Genomic DNA, 24322 nt, shown 5'->3' on the forward strand with positions numbered 1-24322 from the left:
GGAAGTCACAGCCTCTGTGTACTCGTCCAGACTGTTGGTAGTAGTCCTGAACACATCCCAGTCTGTACAGCCTAACACGCCTGGAGATTCTCCACAGCCTCACTGCTCCACTTCCTTGTCGTCCTCACAACAGGTTTGCAGAGCTTTAGTTTCTGCCTGTATGCAGGAATCAGGTGGACCATGATGTGGTCGGATTGGCCCAGTGCAGCACGTGGGACAGCGTGATAAACTGTCTATATTTGGGGAGTTTGTGGTGGAGGGGTTTGAGTGCTCGAATGATCCTAGAGGCTATGTTGTCTGGGGCTTAAATGCCCCTGGTAGGGTCTCCCATGGTGAACAGGCTCTAGGTGACAGGTCAGACAAAGAGCGGTTCAAGAACCCCTCATGATGACTACAAAATCGAGGCACGTGACGTCGCCCGGTACGGCGGAGCCGGGGTCCCACCCTGGAGCCAGGCCTGGGGTCGGGACTCGTCGGAGAGCGCCTGGTGGATGGGTTGCTCCTCGCGGGACCATCCCCCAGTGGGGCCCACCACCTGCAAGGGGAACTGTGAGGGACCAGTGCAAAGAGGATTGGGCAGCGGACGAAGGTGGAGACCTCGGCGGCCCGATCCCCGGATGCTTAGGCTGGCTCTAGGGACGTGGAATGTCACCTCGCTGGGGGGGAAGGAGCATGAGCTTGTGCGGGAGGTCGAGAGATATCGACTAGAAATAGTTGGGCTCGCCTCCACGCACAGCATAGGCTCTGGAACCCATCTCCTCGAGAGGAGCTGGACTCTCTTTTACTCTGGAGTGGCCCGTGGGGAGAGGCGGCGGGCTGGGGTGGGTTTACTTGTCGCCCCCCGGCTCAGCCGTCTCGTGTTGGGGTTTACCCCAGTGGATGAGAAGGTCGCATCCCTGCGCCTTCAGGTTGGGGAGAGGTCTCTGACTATCATTTCAGCCTACGGGCTGAGTGGTAGTGCGGAGTACCCGGCCTTCTTGGCGTCCCTGTCAGGGGTGCTGAATAGTGCCCCTCCTGGGGACTCCATTATTCTGCTGGGGGACTTTAACGCTCACGTGTGAAACGACAGTGACACCTGGAGAGGCGTGATCGGGAGGAATGGCCTCCCCGATCTGAATCCGAGCGGTGTTTTGTTATTGGACTTCTGTGCTAGTCACGGATTGTTCAAACATGTTCAAACATAAGGGTCTCCATCAGTGCACTTGGCACCAGGATACCCTATGCAAGAGGTCAATGATCAACTTTGTTGTCGTATCATCAGACCTTCGGTCGCATGTGTTGGACACTCGGGTGAAGAGAGGGGCTGAGCTGTCCACTGATCACCACCTGGTGGTGAGTTGGATCCGCTGGGGGAGGAGAAAGCTGGACAGACTTGGCAGGCCCAAGTGAGGGTCTGCTGGGAACGTCTGGCGGACCCCTTGGCCAGGGATGTATTCAACTCTCACCTCCGGAAGAGCTTTGACCAGATTCCGAAGGATGTTGGAGACATAGAGTCCGAGTGGACCATGTTCTCCGCATCTATTGTCGATGCTGCTGCCCGTAGCTGCGGCCGTAAGGTCTGTGGTGCCTGTCGTGGCGGCAATCCCCGAACCCGGTGGTGGACACCGGCAGTAAGGGACGCTGTCAAGCTGAAGAAGGGGTCCTATCGGTTGTGGTTGGCTTGTGGGACTCCTGAGGCGGCTAACGGGTACCGTGGGGTCAAGCGTGCCGCGGCCCTGGCGGTGGCAGAGGCAAAAACTCGGACCTGGGAGGAGTTCGGTGAGGCCGTGGAGAAGGACTACCGGTTGGCCCCGAAGCGATTCTGGCAAACCGTCCGGCGCCTCAGGAGGGGGAAGCAGTGCTTTGCCAACACTGTTTACAGTGGGGGCGGGGAGTTGCTGACCTCGACTGGGGACATTATCGGCCGGTGGAAGGAATACTTTGAGGATCTCCTCAATCCTGCCATCACGCAATCCGTGGTGGAAACAGAGGCTGGGGACTCGGGGTTGGACTCTTTCATCACCCAGGCTGAAGTCACCGAGGTGGTTAAAAAGCTCTGCGGTGGCAGGGCTTCGGGGTTGGATGAGATCCACCCTGAGTACCTCAAGTATTTGGATGTTGTGGGGCTGCCATGGTTGACACGCCTCTTCAACATTGCGTGGCGGACGGGGACAGTGCCTTTGGATTGGCAGACTGGGGTGGTGGTCCCCCTACATAAGAAGGGTGACCGGAGAGTGTGTTCCAACTACAGGGGGATCACACTCCTCAGCCTCCCCGGTAAGGCCTATGCCAGGGTATTGGAGAGGAGAGTCCGGCCGATAGTCGAACCCCGGCTTCAGGAGGAGGAGTGTGGTTTTCGTCCCGGCCGTGGAACACTGGACCAGCTCTATACCCTCTACAGGGTACTCGAGGGTTCATGGGAGTTTGCCCAACCGGTCCACATGTGTTTTGTGGACCTGGAGAAAGCATTCGACTGTGTCCCTTGTGATGCCCTGTTGGGGGTGCTCCAGGAGTATGGAATCGGGGGCCCTTTACTAGGGGCCATCCGATCTCTGTACAAGCGGAGCAGGAGTTTGGTTCGCATTGCCGGCACTAAGTCGGACCTGTTCCCGGTGCATGTTGGATTCTGACAGGGCTGCCCTTTGTCACCAGTCCTGTTCATAACTTTTATGGACAGGATTTCGAAGCGCAGCCAAGGGCAGCAGGGGGTCTGGTTTGGGGACAACAGGATTTTGTCTCTTCTTTTTGCAGATGACGTGGTCCTGCTGGCCCACTCTAGCCAAGGCCTACAGCATGCACTGGGGCGGTTCGCAGCCGAGTGTGAAGGGGCTGGGATGAAGATCAGCTCCTCCAAGTCCGAGGCCATGGTTCTCAACCGGAAAAGGGTGGCTTGTCCTCTTCAGGTTGGAGGGGAGTTCCTGCCTCAAGTGGAGGAGTTTAAGTATCTCGGGGTCTTGTTCACGAGTGAGGGAAGAATGGAGCGGGAGATCGACAGACGGATCGGTGCAGCTGCCACAGTAATGGGGGCGCTGTGCCGGTCCGTTGTGGTGAAGAGAGAACTGAGCCGAAAAGCGAAGCTCTCGATTTACCGGTCGGTCTACCTTCCTACCCTCACCTATGGCCATGAACTTTGGGTCATGACCGAAAGAACGAGATCCCGGATACAAGCGGCGGAAATGAGCTTCCTCCGTAGGGTGGCCGGGCACTCCCTTAGAGATAGGGTGAGGAGCTCGGCCATCCGAGAGGGGCTCGGAGTAGAGCCGCTACGCCTCCACATCGAGAGGAGCCAGTTGAGGTGGCTTGGGCATCTATACCGGATGCCTCCTGGACGCCTTCCTTAGGAGGTGTTTCGGGCACGTCCCGCCGGAAGGAGGCCCAGGGGACGGCCCAGGACACGCTGGAGGGACTATGTCTCTCGGCTGGCCTGGGAACGCCTTGTGCTCCCCCCGGAGGAGCTGGAGGAGGTGTCTGGGGAAAGGGACGTCTGGGCATCTCTGCTGAGTCTGCTGCCCCCGCGACCCGGAAGACGACGAGTACGAGTATGAGAACATCCAATATACGCAAAGGCATCGATGAAGGCCTCTTGGAACCAAAACAATGGTCACACTGATCAACCTGACACAGTGGATATTTTGAGTCATGTCCAAGCCCAGCTCTGCACCACCGAAGAATATGATGTCGGTCTCTCCGCTGAATATACAGTCCCTGTAAAGCTCAAAAACCCACACCTGCTTGTCTGGTGTCCACAGGGACATTTCAATTCAATTCAATTCAATTCAAAAATACTTTATTAATCCCAAAGGGAAATTAAATGTTGTTATAGCTCATATTATGAAGGTTTCCTCAAAGAGCCGTTGTAGATGCTGATGGCTATGGGCAGGAAAGAAGCCATCCAAGGTCTCTTTACTGCTGGCGTGTTAAGACCAATGCCACAATGCCACTGAGACCTTAAACATTCCTGTTCCAGACCACTGTGTGCTTCTCCAGAAGCTGAGCCCAGCTCACATCCATTTCTCAGTCATTGACATAGTCACATTGTTCCATTAAACTGACGATTTGCTTCGATCTGCCCCCTCTGCAGACACATGCCTCGCACCCACCTTGTCCCCACTGACCCTTTTAGCCAAAGCAGAATACAGGGGCAAAAAGCAGAAGACACAAGTCTCACAAAGAACACATTTCTCAGGTGCCTGATATCTTCCAACTGTCTCACCCTGCACAATTCTCTGCCATCCTCTCAAATGGAAAGGTGATAACTGTCCAACAAATGTTGGCTTTCTAGATCTCACAGACTACTGTAAAAATTGCATCTTGTACCATGTCCTGACCCACCCACTCAGAGATATTCTGGCTGCTGCTGAACTGCAACCTCACCACATCTCTCTGCTCGTCTAAGGGCTTGACAAGCCGCCCAATTAGATCAATGATATTTATCTGGAATGTGTAGTAGATGATGTTGTGTTTAAAAAAAAGGGGGAGAAAGAAATGTGCTTATGTCCCACAGCTCAAGACTGGACAACAATGAATAGGGACAAAGAAACTGAAAGCCACCCAGCTGCCTTAGCAAAAACTTTGGTTGTGTGCCATCCACTGAAAATAAACACCAATAATATTGTAGCTGTCATGTTTGGTGTCTGTCCTGCCACACTCACCTCCTCCTCTACAATCAGTGTCATTCCACTCACCTGTGAGCCATGCTATTTAAGCAGTCTTCAGCCTTGAGTACTTGGCCAGATTAGCGAAAGTTTCTGCCAGTAGATGTCTAGTGGTTTTTCCCTGCTCATGATTTGACCACGCTTATGTGCCCTGGATACTCCTGCCTTGCCATGCCTGTCTTCTGCCAAGCTTCTGATCTCTTGACATTGACCTTGTTTGTGTGTCACGATTTTTGAGTTTTGCCAAGCCCTAGAATAACTAACCTGATCTCTGCCTCCTTGTGTATGACCCCTGCCTGTATCTCATTTTACCCTCTGGATTTTGGGTTAATTTCGGACAGATTACCAGACGCCTGTGTGCTAATTCAAGTCTGCTCCATACACGGTTTCCACATAACCTGTTGTGACTTCATCACCCTCTCTGGTTTCTCTCTGGAAAATCAAGAGGAGTTCCACAGCGTGCAGATTGAAGAGGGACTGTTTGGAGATGGAGACTGTTCAAAAAGAGCAAACCATCTGGATCAAGTTCCTCATTCTTTCTTTCTGCTCTCAGTGGAGGAGGACGATTTTTCTCTGTCTCCCGCACCCCTTCCCATATCTGCCCTGCTTCAGCTCTGTGTCTTGTCTTCTTTTTGGACCTTCTTTTTGCATGTCTTCCAAATTCTGAGTTATGGATTTGGTCAGCTGGTCTCTCAATGCAATGGATCAAATTTTCTCGACAAGAAGACAGGATGAAGGAGAGCCCACTTGTCCGGGCGGGACATTTTTCTCTGGATACACAATTGACTCCTGGCAGAAGTGGAGGATTGTGTGTTTGTCGATAATGTCAGTCGAGGATGTGGAAGATGTGTATATAATTGGATGTTTGATATCAGGATTTCTGCTTTTTGGAGTCAGCGGTTACCTGGCATATCGAGAAATTCGGAGAATGTCAGCAGCTGTTCTGGCAATTGTGAAGCTGCCTGGCATGTGTGATGGGATCTTCAGGGCGATCAGCACTCAGACTGAGATGTTACGTGAGCTGAATCGCAGACTGGATGTGACCCTTACACAGGATTGTAGGCAGGTTGCGGCTCCTGGACTCAGGGGTGAAATGGGATAAATCTTGGAGAAGGTTGTTGGCTCGGATCTGGCGAAAGACCAGGAATTTGGCTGTTTGGATTCGCCTTTGAGAAGCACCAGCGAGACTCTCAAGCCTGATGGAAAATTAAGAGTCAGCCTAACCCAAATAATTATTGTTTTTCTGAATTCAGAAAAACAGGCAGCTAATTAAACACTGAGAATTGGTCATCCAGAAGGTTGGTTTTATTCAGCAAATCATTCTTTAAAATTTTATTTTATTAAAATAATGTTTTATCTGATCTTGCATTGTGAATGGTTGTTTAAAGGTATACCAATTATTGCCTAAGTTAGTTCCAAGACTAACTTAACTTCATTTCCAGATTCTTCAAGATAATCCTTGGTTCTCAAACATAAATATTGCATGGTAATATTGCATCACTCTTTTGATCATGGTTTTCAACCATGTTTGATCAACTTGTTTATATTGTACATAGCCCATTAGTCTTCCTCATTCTTTCATTGTGCTTGGTAGTTTAGTTGGGATGTTTTAGCATAGTAAAGAGTTTACATAGGGTGATAAGATTCATACCAACAAAAACCATGTTTCTTTGAAATCATTTAGGACACATTTAATACATATATGCAAGCTATAAACTAAGCTTTTAATGCAACAAATATCTAAATATAACATTCTCAACTCTGAACAATAATTTTAGTTATGTGCCACAAATCTCTAATTATCTGTTAAAGTTTCAATACTTCTTCCTGTACTAAGTCACTCTGACCATACTGTTACCAAACCTTTCAACTTCCAACCCCTACAAACACCAGTGGCAGAGACTTGTGACCTTGACTATCAGCTGGTTCTTCAAACATTACTTATAGGTTAATTAAACAGAGATGGAATGACACTGCACGCATTAATTTTCGATATGTTGTTTTGTCCAATTCAAAGTAGTATTTTTTTATTCCTTATAAGAATATAAGAATTAAAGCATACATTTCCATTCACAATTACAATGTCTGTTATTTAGGTTTGATTGCTGCAGAGGAACTCAAGACCTGACACTTGCTCTAAAGTCCAGACCCCAACATATGGTACCATTGGTTTAAAATGCTACAGAACAGATGTAGAAACAGTAAAGTAATGGCTTTCTCTTTTCCACAAAACAGGGGTTTTTAAAAAGGTATCCCATAAGGTTAAGAAGAGGTACGTAAATAAAAAAGAGAAAAAACAATACATTTATATCCAGGATTTGTTAGTATTTTCATTTGTTTAACCTTAAACAGTATTCAACAAAGTGCTTTATATGACCTCTACTTTGGGATTTTCAGGACGAACCATTAAGAACAGTAAATAGTAAAACAGAAGCACTTCTGGCTCGTAAATATGCAGTTTCTCAGATCTTCCATGTTGGTTGGAGCTAAATACATGAAACAAGGAACCGGTTAAGTTCCTTCACTGCAACCCAGTTTGACCGACAGCTAATATAGCTGACTAGAGCATTCACTGATATCCTCAAAGTCTCTGGACATGTGGCTATGAGCATCTGCCATACAGTTTTGCATATTGAAAACCAATTAAAATGCAGGACATCTCAGTTTGGAAGATGGGACAAAAAGGCTAAAATGCAGTGCAGTTCTGCATAATGTGGATACCTGGTGACTCTATTTACTAGTGAAAAGAGCACACCAATGGGGTTTTCATTGGTTGGTTTAAACTTAGGTTATTCAGCCACATTTGTCTTGTTCAGTAAAATTTATTTGTCAAGTGCCTTTCACAGAAAAACGATCATAAACCACTGATTCCTCCTCTATTGGAAACTGATGGAAAATAATCCATTAATCACAGGAATATTTTAGTTTCCCCTTGAGTGCATGTTAAACCAAACCAGCTGGAAACAGAAGCTTTGTCCGATTACAGTGCACAAAGTAGGCATGTATGGAAATGGTTTAGCTAATTATAAACATACAGTATAATTAGGTACCAAAACAATCCGTTTTATGCAGTTACTGCTATCGGAAGTAGCTGGTTTAATCAATCATACAACATCACTACCAGGAATAAGTTGTATAGGCCTAAGTAAAACCTGCTCAGACTTTAGACAGTTTCAAAGCACTTCTTTTGTTTTTGATTCTAGTGGTCCTTGACACCTTGATCAATCGGTGCTGTTTTATTTTGACGTTAAAAAATGTTCATTTAATTTTATTTAATTAAATGTATGGGTCATGTTTGTGATGAAATGAAAGATTAATTTGCTTTGAGTTAGATTTACCATACAGAAAGTTTCACATTGATAACAGGAGTTTCTAAACTGATGGTGTTTACTTAGGTGTAAATATGTATATGCGTGATTGTCTCATTTTTCCAAGATGTACCCTGAAAAAGGACTTGTTCTTGATTAGGTTTAGCCAGATATAATAAATTAAATTGCTACTACTCAGATTCTGGTGCCACATCTAAATTAGATTTTCCCTCATTTGATAAGTGTAGTTCAGAGTGCAAATGTGTGCAGCTTTTACTTTTAAATCTTATACTCATCGTCACAAAAAACCTCTAAAGGTTTCTTTCCCAGAACATTCTTTAGGTTCCAGCAATTGTTTCTGAGAATGACTACCACAAAGGGACAGTTTCCATGCTTAGTCATACAATGAACCAACACAGGCTTGTGCGTCCGCCATTACTGTTTGTCTCTCTGTGGGTCTCTGCCTTTGACGTATGTGTGCGCGCATTACACCGACTTACACAGAAATAAAAAAAACAATAACCAGTAGAAATAATTAGGAAAGAACTGGATTCCGGTCATTAAATAGATGAACAGACCATTCCACCCAACCTGAGCGAGTACAACAGAGAACAGCAGGTTTCCGCCATTACTAACTATTGTTTACTCTTACTCAGCTACACGCATACAGACACACACACACACACACAGAAAGGGATGAGAGGTCTTATGCAGCTACAACGTTGAAAAGCTGTTGGTGGATTTTGGTTGAAATAATTACATTTATGTTCCACTGAAAGATGTTTTTTGTGTTTCCGAAGGAACAAAAATATCCTCCGTGGCACTAATTTTGTGTTTGATAGGCAATACATATTCATCCGCGACTACATGGGTGTCAGGAGTACAGGAGTACCCGGATGGACTGTCATGGCCGCCGTCGCTGTGGTTCCTCAGAGAAGAGAGAAGGAAGACTGATGTTTTGTTGTGTGTGTGCTTTCCATGCCTGACCTTCTTTAACAATGCTGGACGTTGTTGAGAAGCAGCCCGAGCTCCCTTCGACTTCGTAGTAAGCTGCAACTTCTTTCCCGGAACTTTGGATGTGTTTGTTTTGGTGAGTGCTTCATTTAGGTGTAATACAAGTGCTGATTAAAGTCGTTAGTCTCAGGTTGTCGCAGAGAGGCAGTTTGTTTCAGGGGCCGGCCGTCGGAGGAACAGGAGCAGTTCATTAAAATGTGGCCGCAGTGTTGGCCGGCCGGCTGCGTTCAGTTTGGAGTTCTCTCCCTGATGCAGCGTTCACCTAAACTTAACTTACTGAAATAAGTCCTCTGGACAAGTAAACTCCATTACGGAAACACCCAGCTATAAGGCCGTGATAAAGCTTTGTATTTGGTCCATTTTGGCCACATGTGAACTAACTGAGCTCCTGGCTTGTTGTGGCTTTCCGAAGACTCAACTTTTTCCGCAGAACTTCATTAATGTTCCTATGTGGATGGTGTGGCCAGTAGCAGCTTACCTGCGAGAACCTCAGGTGTTCACTCTAGCTCTGCTCGCTGCCACCATCCTGCTGAATTACACTGTTCATGCTGAGCAGCAATATTTAGTATGATGCACATTAATTATCAGACTAATTATATTTGTTTATTTGCTTCTGTTTGGTTTGAACTTTTCATATCAAATATTAAAATGTTTCATTTGCCTCAAGATATAGAAGTTCCACAGTTCAAGTCATTAAATACTTTAGTTAGTCTGTATTTATTTTTCTGCAGACTTCACATCATGTGGCGCTGGTCAGTCAGCATCATGTTTAAAATTAAAAGATAAAAATACATTTTTCTAGGTTCTGTACCATCAGGTTTTATTTAGATTGATCACCACAAAGTTAAAAGATATTTTGAACCCAACTTCTATCAGATTAATTAATCAACTCAGCTGACCACAGCTACCCTTATAGTAGTGTCAGTTTTAGTACCTTTTCTTACATAGTACTTTAAATTTTTTGAATGTAAAAGCAGCGATTCCTTCGTAACCCTAGCTTGATAAAACTACTAAGACCTATAGATCAGTTAAATTAAAACCAAGTGACAACCTTGTTTTTTAAAGGGGGAATTTAGTTTTGGAGGCAGGTTGTGTTGAGAAGTTATAAGCAGCAAGTGTCTTGCATGCAGTAGTAGCCTATAAGACAGATAGCAGATTTTCACCTTAATTAAACAACTCTAGTCTGTTAGTGTTGGTGAAGGTTTGCCTAATTCATCAAACTTGTATTTTAACTTAGTTTTCCTAAGCAATCACAAAATAATCTACAAAAAATAAAAGTATTACACATTTAACTATACTCTTTTTGTATTTATAGTCCATTTTCTGTAATTGTATTATATCGTGATTTGGAAATCGACAAAAGTAACAGATATAGTTTGGTTTTTAATTTGTTTGGTCCACAGTCGTGCCTTCACTTTTACAGTATACAGTTATTTAGAAGAAAGGTTGAGTTAGGTTGCTTTACTGGTGTAACTCCGTACCAATATCCCTCTCATTTAAGACGGGTTCTGTAAAACAGAACCAATGAGCATAATTATCCAGTGCACCTTTTTGATGGAAGAGTAATTCTGTAAAAAGTCAGTAAAATTAAAGTTTTTTTTTTTAAATGATTGTGAAAAAGCACCATGTGCCCGCCCTTTTCAAGGTGTCAGTTTAGTGAAAATGTGGTTATTAGAAATGCTAAGCCAACATTTGAAGCTCTTTCCACCTTTTGATAAAGTAACTTTTCAGATTAAAAGATAAAATAGATTTTTGGCTTAACTCATGCCTGGTTCACACGACAGGATTTTTATGCAGATTTTTGACCCAATCTTCCCCTTCTGACATGCCCGATTATCGTGATCGTTCATAAAATAATCTTATGAGATATTTCTGGTTTGGATTGTTAGCTAATAGTGCTTTTATTTGTCATGTTTAGTAAGATAATTAATTGACCTAATCTAATGTAATTATGTTTTTTTAGGGAACAGATTGTTGAAGCTTTGAATAGTGGTTACAGCATGCAATTTCCATGAGTACAAATAAAATAATTTGTTAACCGGGTTTGTTGCCATCAGATAGCTGCAACCACAAGATAGTTGTAATAAGAGGAACCTTCCTCTCTAATAATCTGGTTGTAATTTATAGCAACGGAAACGGTGCACCAGCTTAGAAAACCGCTCTTGGAACCTGTGCCCATGTATCTGCATTCGTTTTTAATAGAGCAGAGCAATATTTGTGTGCTACTGTTTTTTTTTTTTAAAGGAGGATGGTCACAGAAGCTTCTGAAACAGTCATAAATGCATTTCTGCATTAAAGCTGCTTCAAAATGCTAAACGTCTGAGTTATTATAGCAAACAGAAGGCACGTAGCTACACCCTGGGCATATTTAGATTAAAACTAATGGTTTAACTGGTCAGCATGTTTCTTCTGACTGGAAAGGATGTAGGTGCATGTCATAATATGATGATACAACATTTGTCCATAGATTTCAGTAAAAAAGGAACAATTTCTATATTTGACTTACATTTTACGTAAAAGAGCATGTCTTGAATTATTTATACCCGGGGCAAATTGTGAGAATATGTGGGGAAAAAGTCAAGGTTCTACTACATTCCCTGCAATAGCACCCTGCTGTAATTACCTAAATTAATTAGGAACAACTGTCTTCATCAAGTGAACAGGTGAAAAACAGCTGTCCTCTGCAGTTGGTCTGTAGCAAATCACGGCTAAAACAAAAGAGCTCAGCGAGGACCCACGGCTGCACATTGTGGCTGCTTAAAACACGGGAAAGGGCTATAAGGCCTTATCTAGATGTTTTTTGGTTCCAGTGGTCATAGTATTAAAAAATACAAGACATTATTTAGGGTGTCGTAAGAAGGAAAACGTGACCTGCACTGTAGTGGCTGATGGATCATTACCAAGGCCTTATTGAACAATGTGGGGCATACTGGTGGCAACATTTCAATGCAGACAGTCCAGCAGCCACTCAACACTGCTGGATTTCATGGAAGCAGACCAAGGAAGATTCCATTCTCTCACTAAGAGACACAAAAACCAACTAGGCCTTTGTAAAATCTGATCTGGGCAAAGAAGACTACTGTCCTTCTGTTTTGTGGTCAGATGAAACAAAAATGTAACTGTTTGGCCACAATGATGTAGAGTCATTAAACCCCAAGAACAGCATCCCCATGGTCAAACACGGTGGTGGGAACATAATGGTTTGGACGTGTCTTTTAGCTAATAGGGCAATTAACCTAATCAATGTACATGTCATAAAGACTAGATTTTCAACATCATCAAACAGTCTGAAGAGAAACCTGGGCTTGGGCAACATTGGATGTTTAAGTATGACAAGTGGCCAAAATACACAGCCGCTAATAACATCCATGTTCCATCTTCAATCTGATAGAGAATCCATGAAGGGAGCTAACGATTAGGAGGATGGCCTTTGACCTTCAGACTTGGAGCTTATCACAAAAGACGAATGGTCGAAGAGACCACTGGATACACACAAAAAGCTTGTCAGTAATTATGAGAAGCATTTAATTGCTGTTGCAGCTAATAAAATCTTTTTCATTGATTATTGAGAAGGGTGTGGATAATTTTGTACATCACATTGTTCAAATGCAAATAAAAACAGATTTATATTACCAAAGGAACATCCTTGGATGTTTTATTGTTTTGGGAGACGCTTATCAGTTCTAATCAGAAAACAGCTCAGCTAAATGAAATGGCTTTAAATCTGAATCTTTCAGGGAAATGAAAGATTTTAGCCGTAACTGTACAGGTCCTTCTCAAAAAATTAGCATATTGTGATAAAGTTCATTATTTTCTATAATGTAATGATGAAAATTTAACATTCATATATTTTAGATTCATTGCACACTAACTGAAATATTTCAGGTCTTTTATTGTCTTAATACGGATGATTTTGGCATACAGCTCATGAAAACCCAAAATTCCTATCTCACAAAATTAGCATATTTCATCCGACCAATAAAATAAAAGTGTTTTTAATACAAAAAACGTCAACCTTCAAATAATCATGTACAGTTATACACCCAATACTTGGTCGGGAATCCTTTTGCAGAAATTACTGCTTCAATGCGGCGTGGCATGGAGGCAATCAGCCTGTGGCACTGCTGAGGTCTTATGGAGGCCCAAGATGCTTCGATAGCGGCCTTTAGCTCATCCAGTGTTGGGTCTTGAGTCTCTCAACGTTCTCTTCACAATATCCCACAGATTCTCTATGGGGTTCAGGTCAGGAGAGTTGGCAGGCCAATTGAGCACAGTGATACCATGGTCAGTAAACCATTTACCAGTGGTTTTGGCACTGTGAGCAGGTGCCAGGTCGTGCTGAAAAATGAAATCTTCATCTCCATAAAGCTTTTCAGCAGATGGAAGCATGAAGTGCTCCAAAATCTCCTGATGGCTAGCTGCATTGACCCTGCCCTTGATAAAACACAGTGGACCAACACCAGCAGCTGACACGGCACCCCAGACCATCACTGACTGTGGGTACTTGACACTGGACTTCTGGCATTTTGGCATTTCCTTCTCCCCAGTCTTCCTCCAGACTCTGGCACCTTGATTTCCGAATGACATGCAGAATTTGCTTTCATCCGAAAAAAGTACTTTGGACCACTGAGCAACAGTCCAGTGCTGCTTCTCTGTAGCCCAGGTCTGGGGAATGCGGCACCTGTAGCCCATTTCCTGCACACGCCTGTGCACGGTGGCTCTGGATGTTTCTACTCCAGACTCAGTCCACTGCTTCCGCAGGTCCCCCAAGGTCTGGAATCGGCCCTTGTCCACAATCTTCCTCAGGGTCCGGTCACCTCTTCTCGTTGTGCAGCGTTTTCTGCCACACTTCTTCCTTCCCACAGACTTCCCACTGAGGTGCCTTGATACAGCACTCTGGGAACAGCCTATTCGTTCAGAAATGTCTTTCTGTGTCTTACCCTCTTGCTTGAGGGTGTCAATAGTGGCCTTCTGGACAGCAGTCAGGTCGGCAGTCTTACCCATGATTGGGGTTTTGAGTGATGAACCAGGCTGGGAGTTTTAAAGGCCTCAGGAATCTTTTGCAGGTGTTTAGAGTTAACTTGTTGATTCAGATGATTAGGTTCATAGCTCGTTTAGAGACCCTTTTAATGATATGCTAATTTTGTGAGATAGGAATTTTGGGTTTTCATGAGCTGTATGCCAAAATCATCCGTATTAAGACAATAAAAGACCTGAAATATTTCAGTTTGTGTGCAATGAATCTAAAATATATGAATGTTAAATTTTCATCATGACATTATGGAAAATAATGAACTTTATCACAATATGCTAATTTTTTGAGAAGGACCTGTATATGTAGGAGACATCATGCTACATCAAGGAACTATGTCAGTTTCAAATTAAGATGTGAAATGCTTTTGTTGCTGTGGCATAGGAAAAAACCCGCCATCATTGGTTCACGTCAGTATGGCTTAGACAACTATGCTATGTTCAACACTATTCTTCATCAGTACGAATTAATGCAGGGAATTGTTAATTAGTGGACAGCTCAATCGGGTACTAAATTGGAAGCAAATCTCACCCTCCATTAATCCCCCGTTTAGTTGTAAAGGCAGCGGAGGCTGATATGGCTAATAATAACACAGGTAGTGGAGCCAGACTGAAGCTGAAAACTAGAGCAGAAAGAAATAGAAACCCTTAGCAACCTACCTGCTGCTGTAGTTGATATCTAAAGAAAATATTCAGCTAAAATAACAGAAAGACAGAAAGTGTATAGGGCTGTTGCTGAATATATCTGCATGGACCAGATCCTTGTTTACACTCTAACTTTCAGCTTTTAAAACCACTGCCTAGAGCTGGACAATATGTCAAATCACAAGCAACATCACCATTGCAAACAACTCCTTAGATACAACTTTACAAAGGCTATATTTCTGGTGTCAAACATTCAAACTATTCTGACGCACACCTGATTTTGAGTTTGGTGATCAAAGTGCTTAAGCTCCAGTAGAGTACTGAGGATATCATGATGATGGAAAACAAATAAACTATTGAGGAACATGTAAGGTAATCACGATTAATATGTCATAATATTTGGCTAAAATATTGCAAATTCCCTCATACTCGTACTCGTCGTCTTCCACTTTATCTGGGACCGGGTCGCAGGGGCAGCAGACTCAGCAGAGACGCCCAGACGTCCCTTTCCCCGGACACCTCCTCCCGGTGGGACGTGCCTGCCTGGAACACCTCCCGAGGAAGGCGTCCAGGAGGCATCTGGTATAGATGCCCGAGCCACCTCAACTGGCTCCTCTTGATGTGGAGGAGCAGCGGCTCTACTCTGAGCCCCTCCCGGATGGCCGAGCTCCTCGCCCTATCTCTAAGGGAGTGCCCGGCCACCCTACGGAGGAAACTCATTTCAGCCGCTTGTATCCGGGATCTCGTTCTTTCGGTCATGACCCAAAGTTCATGGCCATAGGTGAGGGTAGGAACGTAGACCGACCGGTAAATCGAGAGCTTCACTTTTCGGCTCAGCTCTCTCTTCACCACAACGGACCATTACTGTGGCAGCCGCACCGATCTGTCTGTCGATCTCCTGCTCCATTCTTCCCTCACTCGTGAACAAGACCCCGAGATACTTGAACTCCTCCACTTGAGGCAGGAACTCCGGTCCAACCTGAAGAGGACAAGCCACCCTTTTCCGGTCGAGAACCATGGCCTCGGACTTGGAAGAGCTGATTTTCATCCCTGCCGCTTCACACTCGGCTGCGAACTGCCCCAGCGCGTGCTGTAGGTCTTGGCTAGAGGGGGCCAGCAGGACCATGTCATCTGCAAAAAGAAGAGACGAAATCCTCTGGTCCCCAAACCAGACCCCCTCCGGCCCTTGGCTGCGCCTAGAAATCCTGTCCATAAAAGTTATGAACAGGACCGGTGACAAAGGGCGGCCCTGCCAGAGTCCAACATGCACCGGGAACAGGTCCGACTTAGTGCCGGCAATGTGAACCAAACTCCTGCTCCGCTTGTACAGAGACCGGATGGCCCCTAGTAAAGGGCCCCCGATTCCATATTCCTGGAGCACCCCCCACAGGGCATCACGAGGGACACAGTCGAATGCTTTCTCCAGGTCCACAAAACACGTGGACCTGTTGGGCAAACTCCCATGAACCCTCGAGTACCCTGTAGAGGGTATAGAGCTGGTCCAGTGTCCCACGGCCGGGACAAAAACCACACTGCTCCTCCTGAAGCCGGGGTTCGACTATCGGCCGGACTCTCCTCTCCAATACCCTGGCGTAGGCCTTACCAGGGAGGCTGAGGAGTGTGATCCCCCTGTAGTTGGAACACACCCTCCGGTCACCCTTCTTATGTAGGGGGACCACCACCCCAGTCTGCTAATCCAAAGGCACTGTCCCCGTCCGCCACGCAATGTTGAAGAGGCGTGTCAACCATGACAGCCCCACAACATCCAAAGACTTGAGGTACTCAGGGCGGATCTCATCCAACCCTGAAGCCATGCCACCGCGGAGCTTTTTAACCACCTCGGTGACTTCAGCCTGGGTGATGAAAGAGTTCAACCCCGAGTCTCCAGCCTCTGTTTCCACCAGGGAATGTGTGATGGCAGGATTGAGGAGATCCTCGAAATACTCCTTCCACCGGCCGATAATGTCACCAGTCGAGGTCAGCAGCTCCCACCCCCACTGTAAACAGTGTTGGCGAAGCACTGCTTCCCCCTCCTGTGGCGTTGGATGATTTGCCAGAATAGCTTCGGGGCCAACCGGTAGTACTTCTCCATGGCCTCACCAAACTCCTCCCAAATTCTGCAAATTCCTATTTTCCTAAAATCACCACTGACTATATTTGAGTACACTATCTCGTTCAGTAAAAACAAGTTTGTGTAGTTTTACGGGTATTATTTTTCAATAAAATAAAATTGGAACATTGAAGGTGTATTTTGATCTTATAACACTTGACAGGGTCAGTTATAAAAAATTTGTCTGCCAAAATCGGAATCGGCAGGTCGGGCTTTTTAAAGTTCAGTGATCGGCCAGAGAACTGCAATCGGTGCACCCCTAGTAAAGACTCCATCAAGAGTTCCCAGGTTTTTATTGTCACATGTTGGATTAACAGACATGATTATGAAGGAAAGTAGCTCTGAACTGAGAAAGTGTGATAAGAAAGAGACATTAAACAAACATGGACTCTTTCCCTCCAGGGGCGGAATCCAATGGAACAAGACCCGTTTGTTTGAGGCTCCCACTGAACGTATACCCTCTCCCTTTCAGTAATATATGTGTAAAAGCTTAGTCCACATCAAGACAGGTCCAAAGTGTATTAAAGGCACATTGTTACAAATTAATTATGTGATTTCCTACCAAATGTAGATTGCAATATTGCACACACTGATATTGTGATGTCGATAGAATGGTGTGAACTGCTCCAGCATGTACTGACGGTGAACCAAATTATTTGCAAGAAGCAAAAATGAGACCCAGAAGTTTGCAAACCAGAGACCCTTGTTCCCCTGACTGCTCCTTGAGATCCTGTCCACCACAAACAAGTTATTTCATTGTATATTCAGGGTCAAGGGGCAGCCCTGGTGGAGTTTAACCCACACCTTGAACAAGCTCAAATTCCTGCCGAGGATATGGGCACAGCAGTGATTCTACGAGGACTGGATAGACCTCAAAACTATTCCAGGCACCCCATACACCATCAGCACTCCACTACAAAATGCCTTGAAGGACATGGTCATAAGCCACCTCCAGATCCACAAAACACATGTAGACCAGAAAGCCTAACCCCCATGACCCCTTCAGCAGAATTTAAGATTCTTTAAAATTGATCTATCATTTCTAAAACCCTTGTGTAGTTTCTATAGAATGTTATCGTAGGGAATTTATTTGTGATTAAGTTTTTAATTGTTGGGTTTATTCTCCGATTCTATAACTTAGATTTGTAGTCAGATATTTTTTTCTCAAATGTCTTTAATTTTGCTACAAATTGATACCGTTAAACATTTAAGTAAGTGTTTGTAATTTTTTGGTCTCACCTGTAATAGTAAAGCAATGTAGTATAATAAATAAATCTCTCTACTTTTAAATAGTAAAAAAAACCTTTTTCTTTTCTTACAGGAATTCTCCGATTTGCAACTATGGAAGACTTCACAATACCTCAGGATCCAAACCAAAATCACAGCCCATCAGCTGGGGACGAGGAAAAAGACAAGGTGAAAGATTTTGTCTGCAAGCATTTCAGAGAAGTAAATGATGGACCACTCTTCAATAACACAGATGACACCATCGTAAAGAAAAATGGGAGTGTGACTAAAAAAGATGACCAATCTGTCAAAGGCTATTGTAATATTCAGCAGCGGGCTGTTTTCTCTGGAAAAATCCTCAGTTTTGGATGCTCATTGTGTAAAGGCAATTTAACATTTAGCCCCAATGATCTCCTTAAACATTTCCGAGCAGTTCATAAAGGTTCCCTGCCCACATACCCTTGTGACTTGTGTGATTTTGTCACAAATGAATTTCCAGCACTTCAGCGCCATCGAATTGAGCATAGGAGTACTCTGGTTACATGTGAACTCTGCAATGACAATGTTCAATATTCCCTGCTTTTCCTTACTAGACACTACATGATGTGTCATAGTGTAAATGGTGAGTTTAAATGTGACTGGTGCGAGTTTACAACAATTGATGCAGGAACCTTTGTCCAGCACATCCATCATCACAATGAGAGTCATTGGAAGTGTTCAAAATGCAGACATATTAGCTTAAGTGAAGAAGATCACCAGAATCATATGAAAGCTCACTCCGGCACATTTACTTTCACTTGTCAGATCTGTGGATTTGGTACAGCAAGAAGTGAGCACCTTCAAAAGCACACAGCAGCTGTTCACAAAGAGGAGGCTGAAAGAAAGAATGCTCTAAAAGCTATTGAAGACTGTGGTTCACCAGCAAATTCATCATCGAATATAAAACTGTACAAAAAGATCGGCGCATCACCGGAAATGCAGGGAATATCAAAACTGAACTCTACGCCTGGAACTGTATCGAATGAAAATGGCAGAGTAACCAAACAAGAACTACCCTTGGAAGAGATCCACCAGCTTATCGATGGGACTTTAGGACGTAAGGACAACAGAAGTTGGAGCGTTCAAAATGCAGATCACTCAACTTCAGTCATGTTACAGGAATGTGAAAACATAATTAACTCTGACACTGGAAGTCATCCCAATGCCAATGGGCTTACTGTCCTTATGGTGAAGAACAAAATCTCTCTGCCCCCTAATTGTACAACTAAAGTGATGGGATTCAAGATGGTTGATGGCAAAAAACATTTGGTTCTGAAAGTAATACCAACAGCAAAGCAGGACGTGTCTTCTCAGAACCATTCATTAATTGATGGTCCCTTCGTATCAAACCCTGTGACAGCCAAAAGGACAGACTCCACTGAGAATGAGCAGCACTCTGAATGCAAGGGCTCAACATCAAAATGTTTAGCTATTTCACCAAGAAACGGATCTTGCCTTCAAATGGATCGTGATGATATTATGGCAGTAAAAGTGAAGATTGAGGAGGAGGAAACATCTGTTTGTACCCTTAATTCCACTCCACACTCTGATAGTGAACAAACAAATCTCTTACAAAACACGGTGATGAATAACGGTTCCCTCAGTCATTTTGAGTCAGTGTCCACTGAAGAAGGAAAGGTTAATATTTTAGATGTTAAATGTGATGAAGCTAGCTGTGGATCTAAAGCAAAATCAATGTGTAAGGGTATTATTACTAATGAGTCTCCTTTAAATGCTTCTCACAAAACATTGCTTTCCAAAATAGTCTGTAGAGAAACTGTAGAGATCAGCGGAGCCACAGATATATCATCACTAACTGATGGTTTTAGCGGATTAGGCAAAACACTCAAAGGAAACTCTACCAAAAGGTTGAATACTAACTCCTCTGGTGAGATTACTCCAGAAAACAATGATGACACAAGCACTGAGAATATAAGTAAAAATTGTCTGCAGATTGTGGAACATCTGGAATCTCCACCACAGTTATCCCAATCTTTTTCTGTTAACAGTAGAGTTGATACTTTGGGCACAGGGAAAGGTGAACCAAAAACATCAAACAAGGAGGTGTTTACTTTTCACAACTATTCAAAGGAAATGTTAAGCTCCTCGCCTTGTAACACCCAAACCGTTTCATGTACAGGCGAGTATTCAGGAACCAAAGAAAATGCTTGTGAATCATCACATTTTAAATTGTGCTTATCAGAGTCTCCAGAACACACTACAGAATATACAGATGGGGAGGTCGAGGTTGATGAGTGCATAGCTAATGATGACCTTCTGACTGAGGAAAATGGAGATTCAGTTCTTCAAGACTTTAATATCATCAAAATTGAGGAAGATGGCATCCCTATATCCACCAAACAGTCAGAACCAAAACCCAGTTTACACTCCATGGAAAATTTCGTCAAAGAACATTCAAATGCAATTATTACTCAACAGCTAAACAAGGAAAGAACAGGATCTTCAAATGCAAGCAATGCCCTTTTAAAACAAGCAAAGAAAACTGTGCAAATTCTTCAGTTGCCAGGGGGAAAGCGACCAGTCCTCCTGAGGGCAACAGATAATAAATTTGCCATGCCAGTGCAAGTCAAGGCAACTCCAGGTTTTAAACTCATAACCAGTTCTCCAAATCCTCAGATCAGTTTATCTTACATGAAACGAGAGCTTACTAACTCTAGTAACACCACCGGTGTAACTCTTAGTCCAAAAGCTAAGATTGTGGGTGTAGCAGCAGGAAATCCACAAGCAACCGAAAAGGGGATGACTGTTCTCTCTGCTGTTCACTCAGGTGGCAGCACCTCCAAAAATCACTATTTTATCAACAGTCCAGGATTCAAGGGACCTGTACTCCTTTCAAGAGCACTGCATAGTACACCAACCAATACAGTGGCAAACGCACAACAAACATGCTACTTTGTGCAGAGGTCGGTCCCATTTGTTCAGAACCCCGGTACAACTAGTTTTAAATTGCCAGGTCATCAGCTTCCAGTCAACTCTCAACCGGTTCTGGCTGCGACCTTAACAGAAAAAGCCAGCACACCCCAAACTGGTCGTCAGGCGTACTTGCTTCGATACATTTCGCCATCGAAATCGGGCCTTTTTGGGAACAAGCAAGAGGTGAAGAACAGAACCATTTGGAGCCAGACCAGTGAATGTTCTGGGAATAAAGTCATATTTAAAATAGTTTCTCCCAGTGCTCGCCTCAATACCACTGTAGCTCCCACAACAAGCAACCAACCTTTGCTTTTGGCCACCAGACCTCAGGGGCAGTGCTTCCTAGTGTCAGCAAACAAAACCAGTCCGACCATTGAAGCAAAGAAATTGGTGAGTGTGCAAAATAAGCTACAGGAGCATCAAAAGGAACCTAGTGTGTCACCTTCGCAGATAAATGGAAGCCTACAGCTACATGAAGCAAAAAGACTTCTCCTTGCCCCAAGGCTTATAGGTCAAAGGAAAAGGCACAGGAAAGCTTTATTTAAAGAGCTCCCAGCAACTCTGCATAAGGCTAGAAGGCTCTCGAATAAGGTACTGACTGAAAAAGACTCTGTTTTATGGACACCAGTTGGCAAAGAAGTGGAGAGGACACTGAGACTTGCTCCATTCAGTGCTATACAGCAAATCAAGTACCCTTGTAGATACCAGCCTGTAGTGGTGCTTAATCATCCTGACGCTGACATCCCTGAAGTGACGAACATAATGAAAGCAGTCAACAGATACAAAGGTGCTGTCACCAAGGTTGCTCTTAGTCAAAAGACGGTTCAAGCACTCTCTGAGTTTAGTGATCTTGTGAACAGTTGCTCTACATCTTTAAATGGAGATGTTTCAAGACCCAGGGCAGTTCTGAGTTCTGTCCGAGAACGTTTCCTCCTGAAATTAAAACTGAGAAAGAAAAACAAAAAAAAATATGAAGTAGTTAAAGCTTTATCTTCTCGTGGACAAAGGTCAGTGCTGTTTGACTGCTGGTTTTGTGGCCGGCTTTTCGACAACCAAGAAGATTGGATTGGCCACGGCCAGAGACATCTCATGGAGGCAACAAGAGACTGGAATAAACTCTTCTGAAAGTTTTGCACCACTCTGAAATATAAAAAATTTTGGGTTTTTTGGAACTTGTGATGTAGTATATCCCTATTGATGCGATGTTCTTTTTTGTCCTTGTAAATACTTATTAGGTGAATTAAAGTTTATGTTTTTGTGCACATTGTGGCAAATGTAAGCATGATTGGCATCATGCATGTTAGTTTAACTGTGAAAACAACATACTATACTGAGAAGTTGGGATGGGAACGTTGACTGAAAGGGAACAGTTTTAATAGTCAAAGTTGGGCCAAATGACTCAGGTAATTTCATTTTATTCTTATTTTGCCACTTTCTCCCATAGTTTAAAAACGAAAGGTTTAGTTTTTCCTCTTATTAACCGAAACTTGCAGAAAATGCCGTGGACCATGAGACCTGCAGCTGTTTTCTGCTGCTGGTGCAAAAAGAGGAAATCTGAAACAAGGTTGCTTCTTGACAAAAGCTCAGTCCACTGAGCCTGTCATTTATTTTTAGTCAGGCAGCAGAGGCGATTGGTTTATAGGTCATATTGTAAATATATTGTCCAGTTGTACAGTGAAATGATGGCAATGTAATCTGTAAATCAGTACAAAAAGTAGAGGATGAGTAGCTAGTTTGTGCAGAAAGAGCTGCTCTGTTCAGCTAAAAAGCCCTGAGATAAAGGCTCAGTCTGTAGATTTCCAGTTATCCAAGTAGGTTCAACAGACAATAGCAGAATTATAGCCACTGCTCGTTCCCCCAAAAATAAAACCAGTAATCAACGTTTGAGCCTCCAGCCGTGGTTCTGCTAATGGTTGGAATTTGGATGGAAAGATGTGCATTTTATGTAGAGGGGGAGTTGGCTGGATCACCCCATTTTAAATGCTTTTATACAGAAGCACAACATGCTTTGCTTTTTTTTGCACGTTGTTTCTAAAGAGAGGTAAGAAGAGTGTATATAAAATGTAAAGCCCCCGTTTCTGTTAATATTTTTCTTGATAACAAGGGAATCTTGTGCCCTCCTGTTAATACTATCTGGAAAGACATTTTTATATTTTTTAAACTGTTGTTACTTTAATCATGGTAACAGCCAACATTTTGATAGGTAACTTTGTTTGTGTGTGTGTGGTAAAATTCTCTGTATTTGGCTTGTTATTGCCTAAATGTACTGTATATCTGCACACTGTCATTATGTCCCTTATGCCTTTAAATACATGTTTCAGTTACATTTCACATCCTTTATTTAACTGCCTCCAGGACTTCAGAGCTTCTGGATTCTTTGAGTTGAACTGATTGTAGAACATGATGGTTGATCCATAAAACTGAATGTTTTCTTCCCTTTTCGTATGCAAACGATTCAGCGCAACAAGCCACACTACTGTTTTGTATTGAGACAGTGGTTCTACAGAACCAAATCCAGGTGCTGAACCAGGTACTTCGGCAACATTTTGTTTTCTACAACTTTGTCATAAATGCTTTAAGATCCTGTTAAACTGCCATATAGATAGCATTAGTGATGGTTATATAGATTTTGGTGTTTTAAATTTGTCAAGTTTGTATTTTTTTTAACTCAAGGGCTACAATACAAAACACTGCATATGAGAATAAAACTCCCCATTCAAAGGAATGATAGTTGGATTTTTGTTCAGTCTTTTCATTTGTATTTGAGAGCAGTGGTCCATATTTAAAGCAGTGATTGATAACGTATTGCTTCAAATAATTAATCCATCTTCAGTCTTTTGTATTGGCTTAATGACTCCTACAGCAATCCGATGGATTTATCCCCATATTACCTCCACATATGACTTCACTTTGTTCCTGTCTGATCTACAGAGTTCTTATGTCTGCTCCTTCCTGATGGCTCTTGGGCCAAAGAATATATTTTTCAAAAAATAAAAAGTATAAGTATATATTGTTAACAGTGTTTTGTTTTTTGTTTTTTTTTGACTGATCTCAGTAATGAGAAACCTCTGCATAATGCATTAAAAGTGTAACCTTGGAAATGTTGAATCCACATTTGTCTGTGCAGAAAGCCCAGTCTTTTCTTAAGGTTCTTAAATGTCTTCTTGTTCCCTCTTTTGATTCTGTATTTCTCTACTGAAGTTCTCTACAGATTCTATTGGAAAATGCTTTTTGTTATTTAAAAAAATTACAGGTTCTGCAAGGTATTGAATGTCCAGTTCTGACATCAAGATAAGGACAGAGATCCAGGGCAACCAATGATGAGCCAATCCATTTCATTAAATGTCCTTCCAACTTAAAAGCAACAGAATTTCCACTTT

General features: G+C 43.4%; 1 protein-coding gene across 2 annotated transcripts; it reads left to right on the forward strand.

Moving 5' to 3' along the window:
* Positions 1-6670: 6670 nt before the first annotated feature.
* Positions 6671-23959, forward strand: si:ch211-214e3.5 (zinc finger protein 518A). Of its 2 annotated transcripts, XM_047377175.1 has the most exons (3): positions 6671-8560; positions 8743-9032; positions 18064-23959. In XM_047377175.1, the coding sequence occupies exon 3, from the start codon at positions 18084-18086 to the stop codon at positions 22065-22067; it is 3984 nt and encodes a 1327-aa protein (XP_047233131.1). In that variant the 5' UTR covers positions 6671-8560; positions 8743-9032; positions 18064-18083; the 3' UTR covers positions 22068-23959. The 2 variants fall into 2 exon arrangements, with proteins under 2 accessions (XP_047233131.1, XP_047233130.1); XM_047377174.1 differs by having other exon boundaries at positions 6671-9032.
* Positions 23960-24322: the final 363 nt, after the last annotated feature.

The sequence above is a fragment of the Girardinichthys multiradiatus genome, chromosome 10 (genome assembly GCF_021462225.1).
Source record: "Girardinichthys multiradiatus isolate DD_20200921_A chromosome 10, DD_fGirMul_XY1, whole genome shotgun sequence".
NCBI lineage: Eukaryota > Metazoa > Chordata > Actinopteri > Cyprinodontiformes > Goodeidae > Girardinichthys > Girardinichthys multiradiatus.

Coding starts and splice junctions, on each gene's coding strand:
- si:ch211-214e3.5 (XM_047377174.1), top strand. CDS start 18,084: ATGGAAGACTTCACAATACCTCAGGATCCAAACCAAAATCACAGCCCA.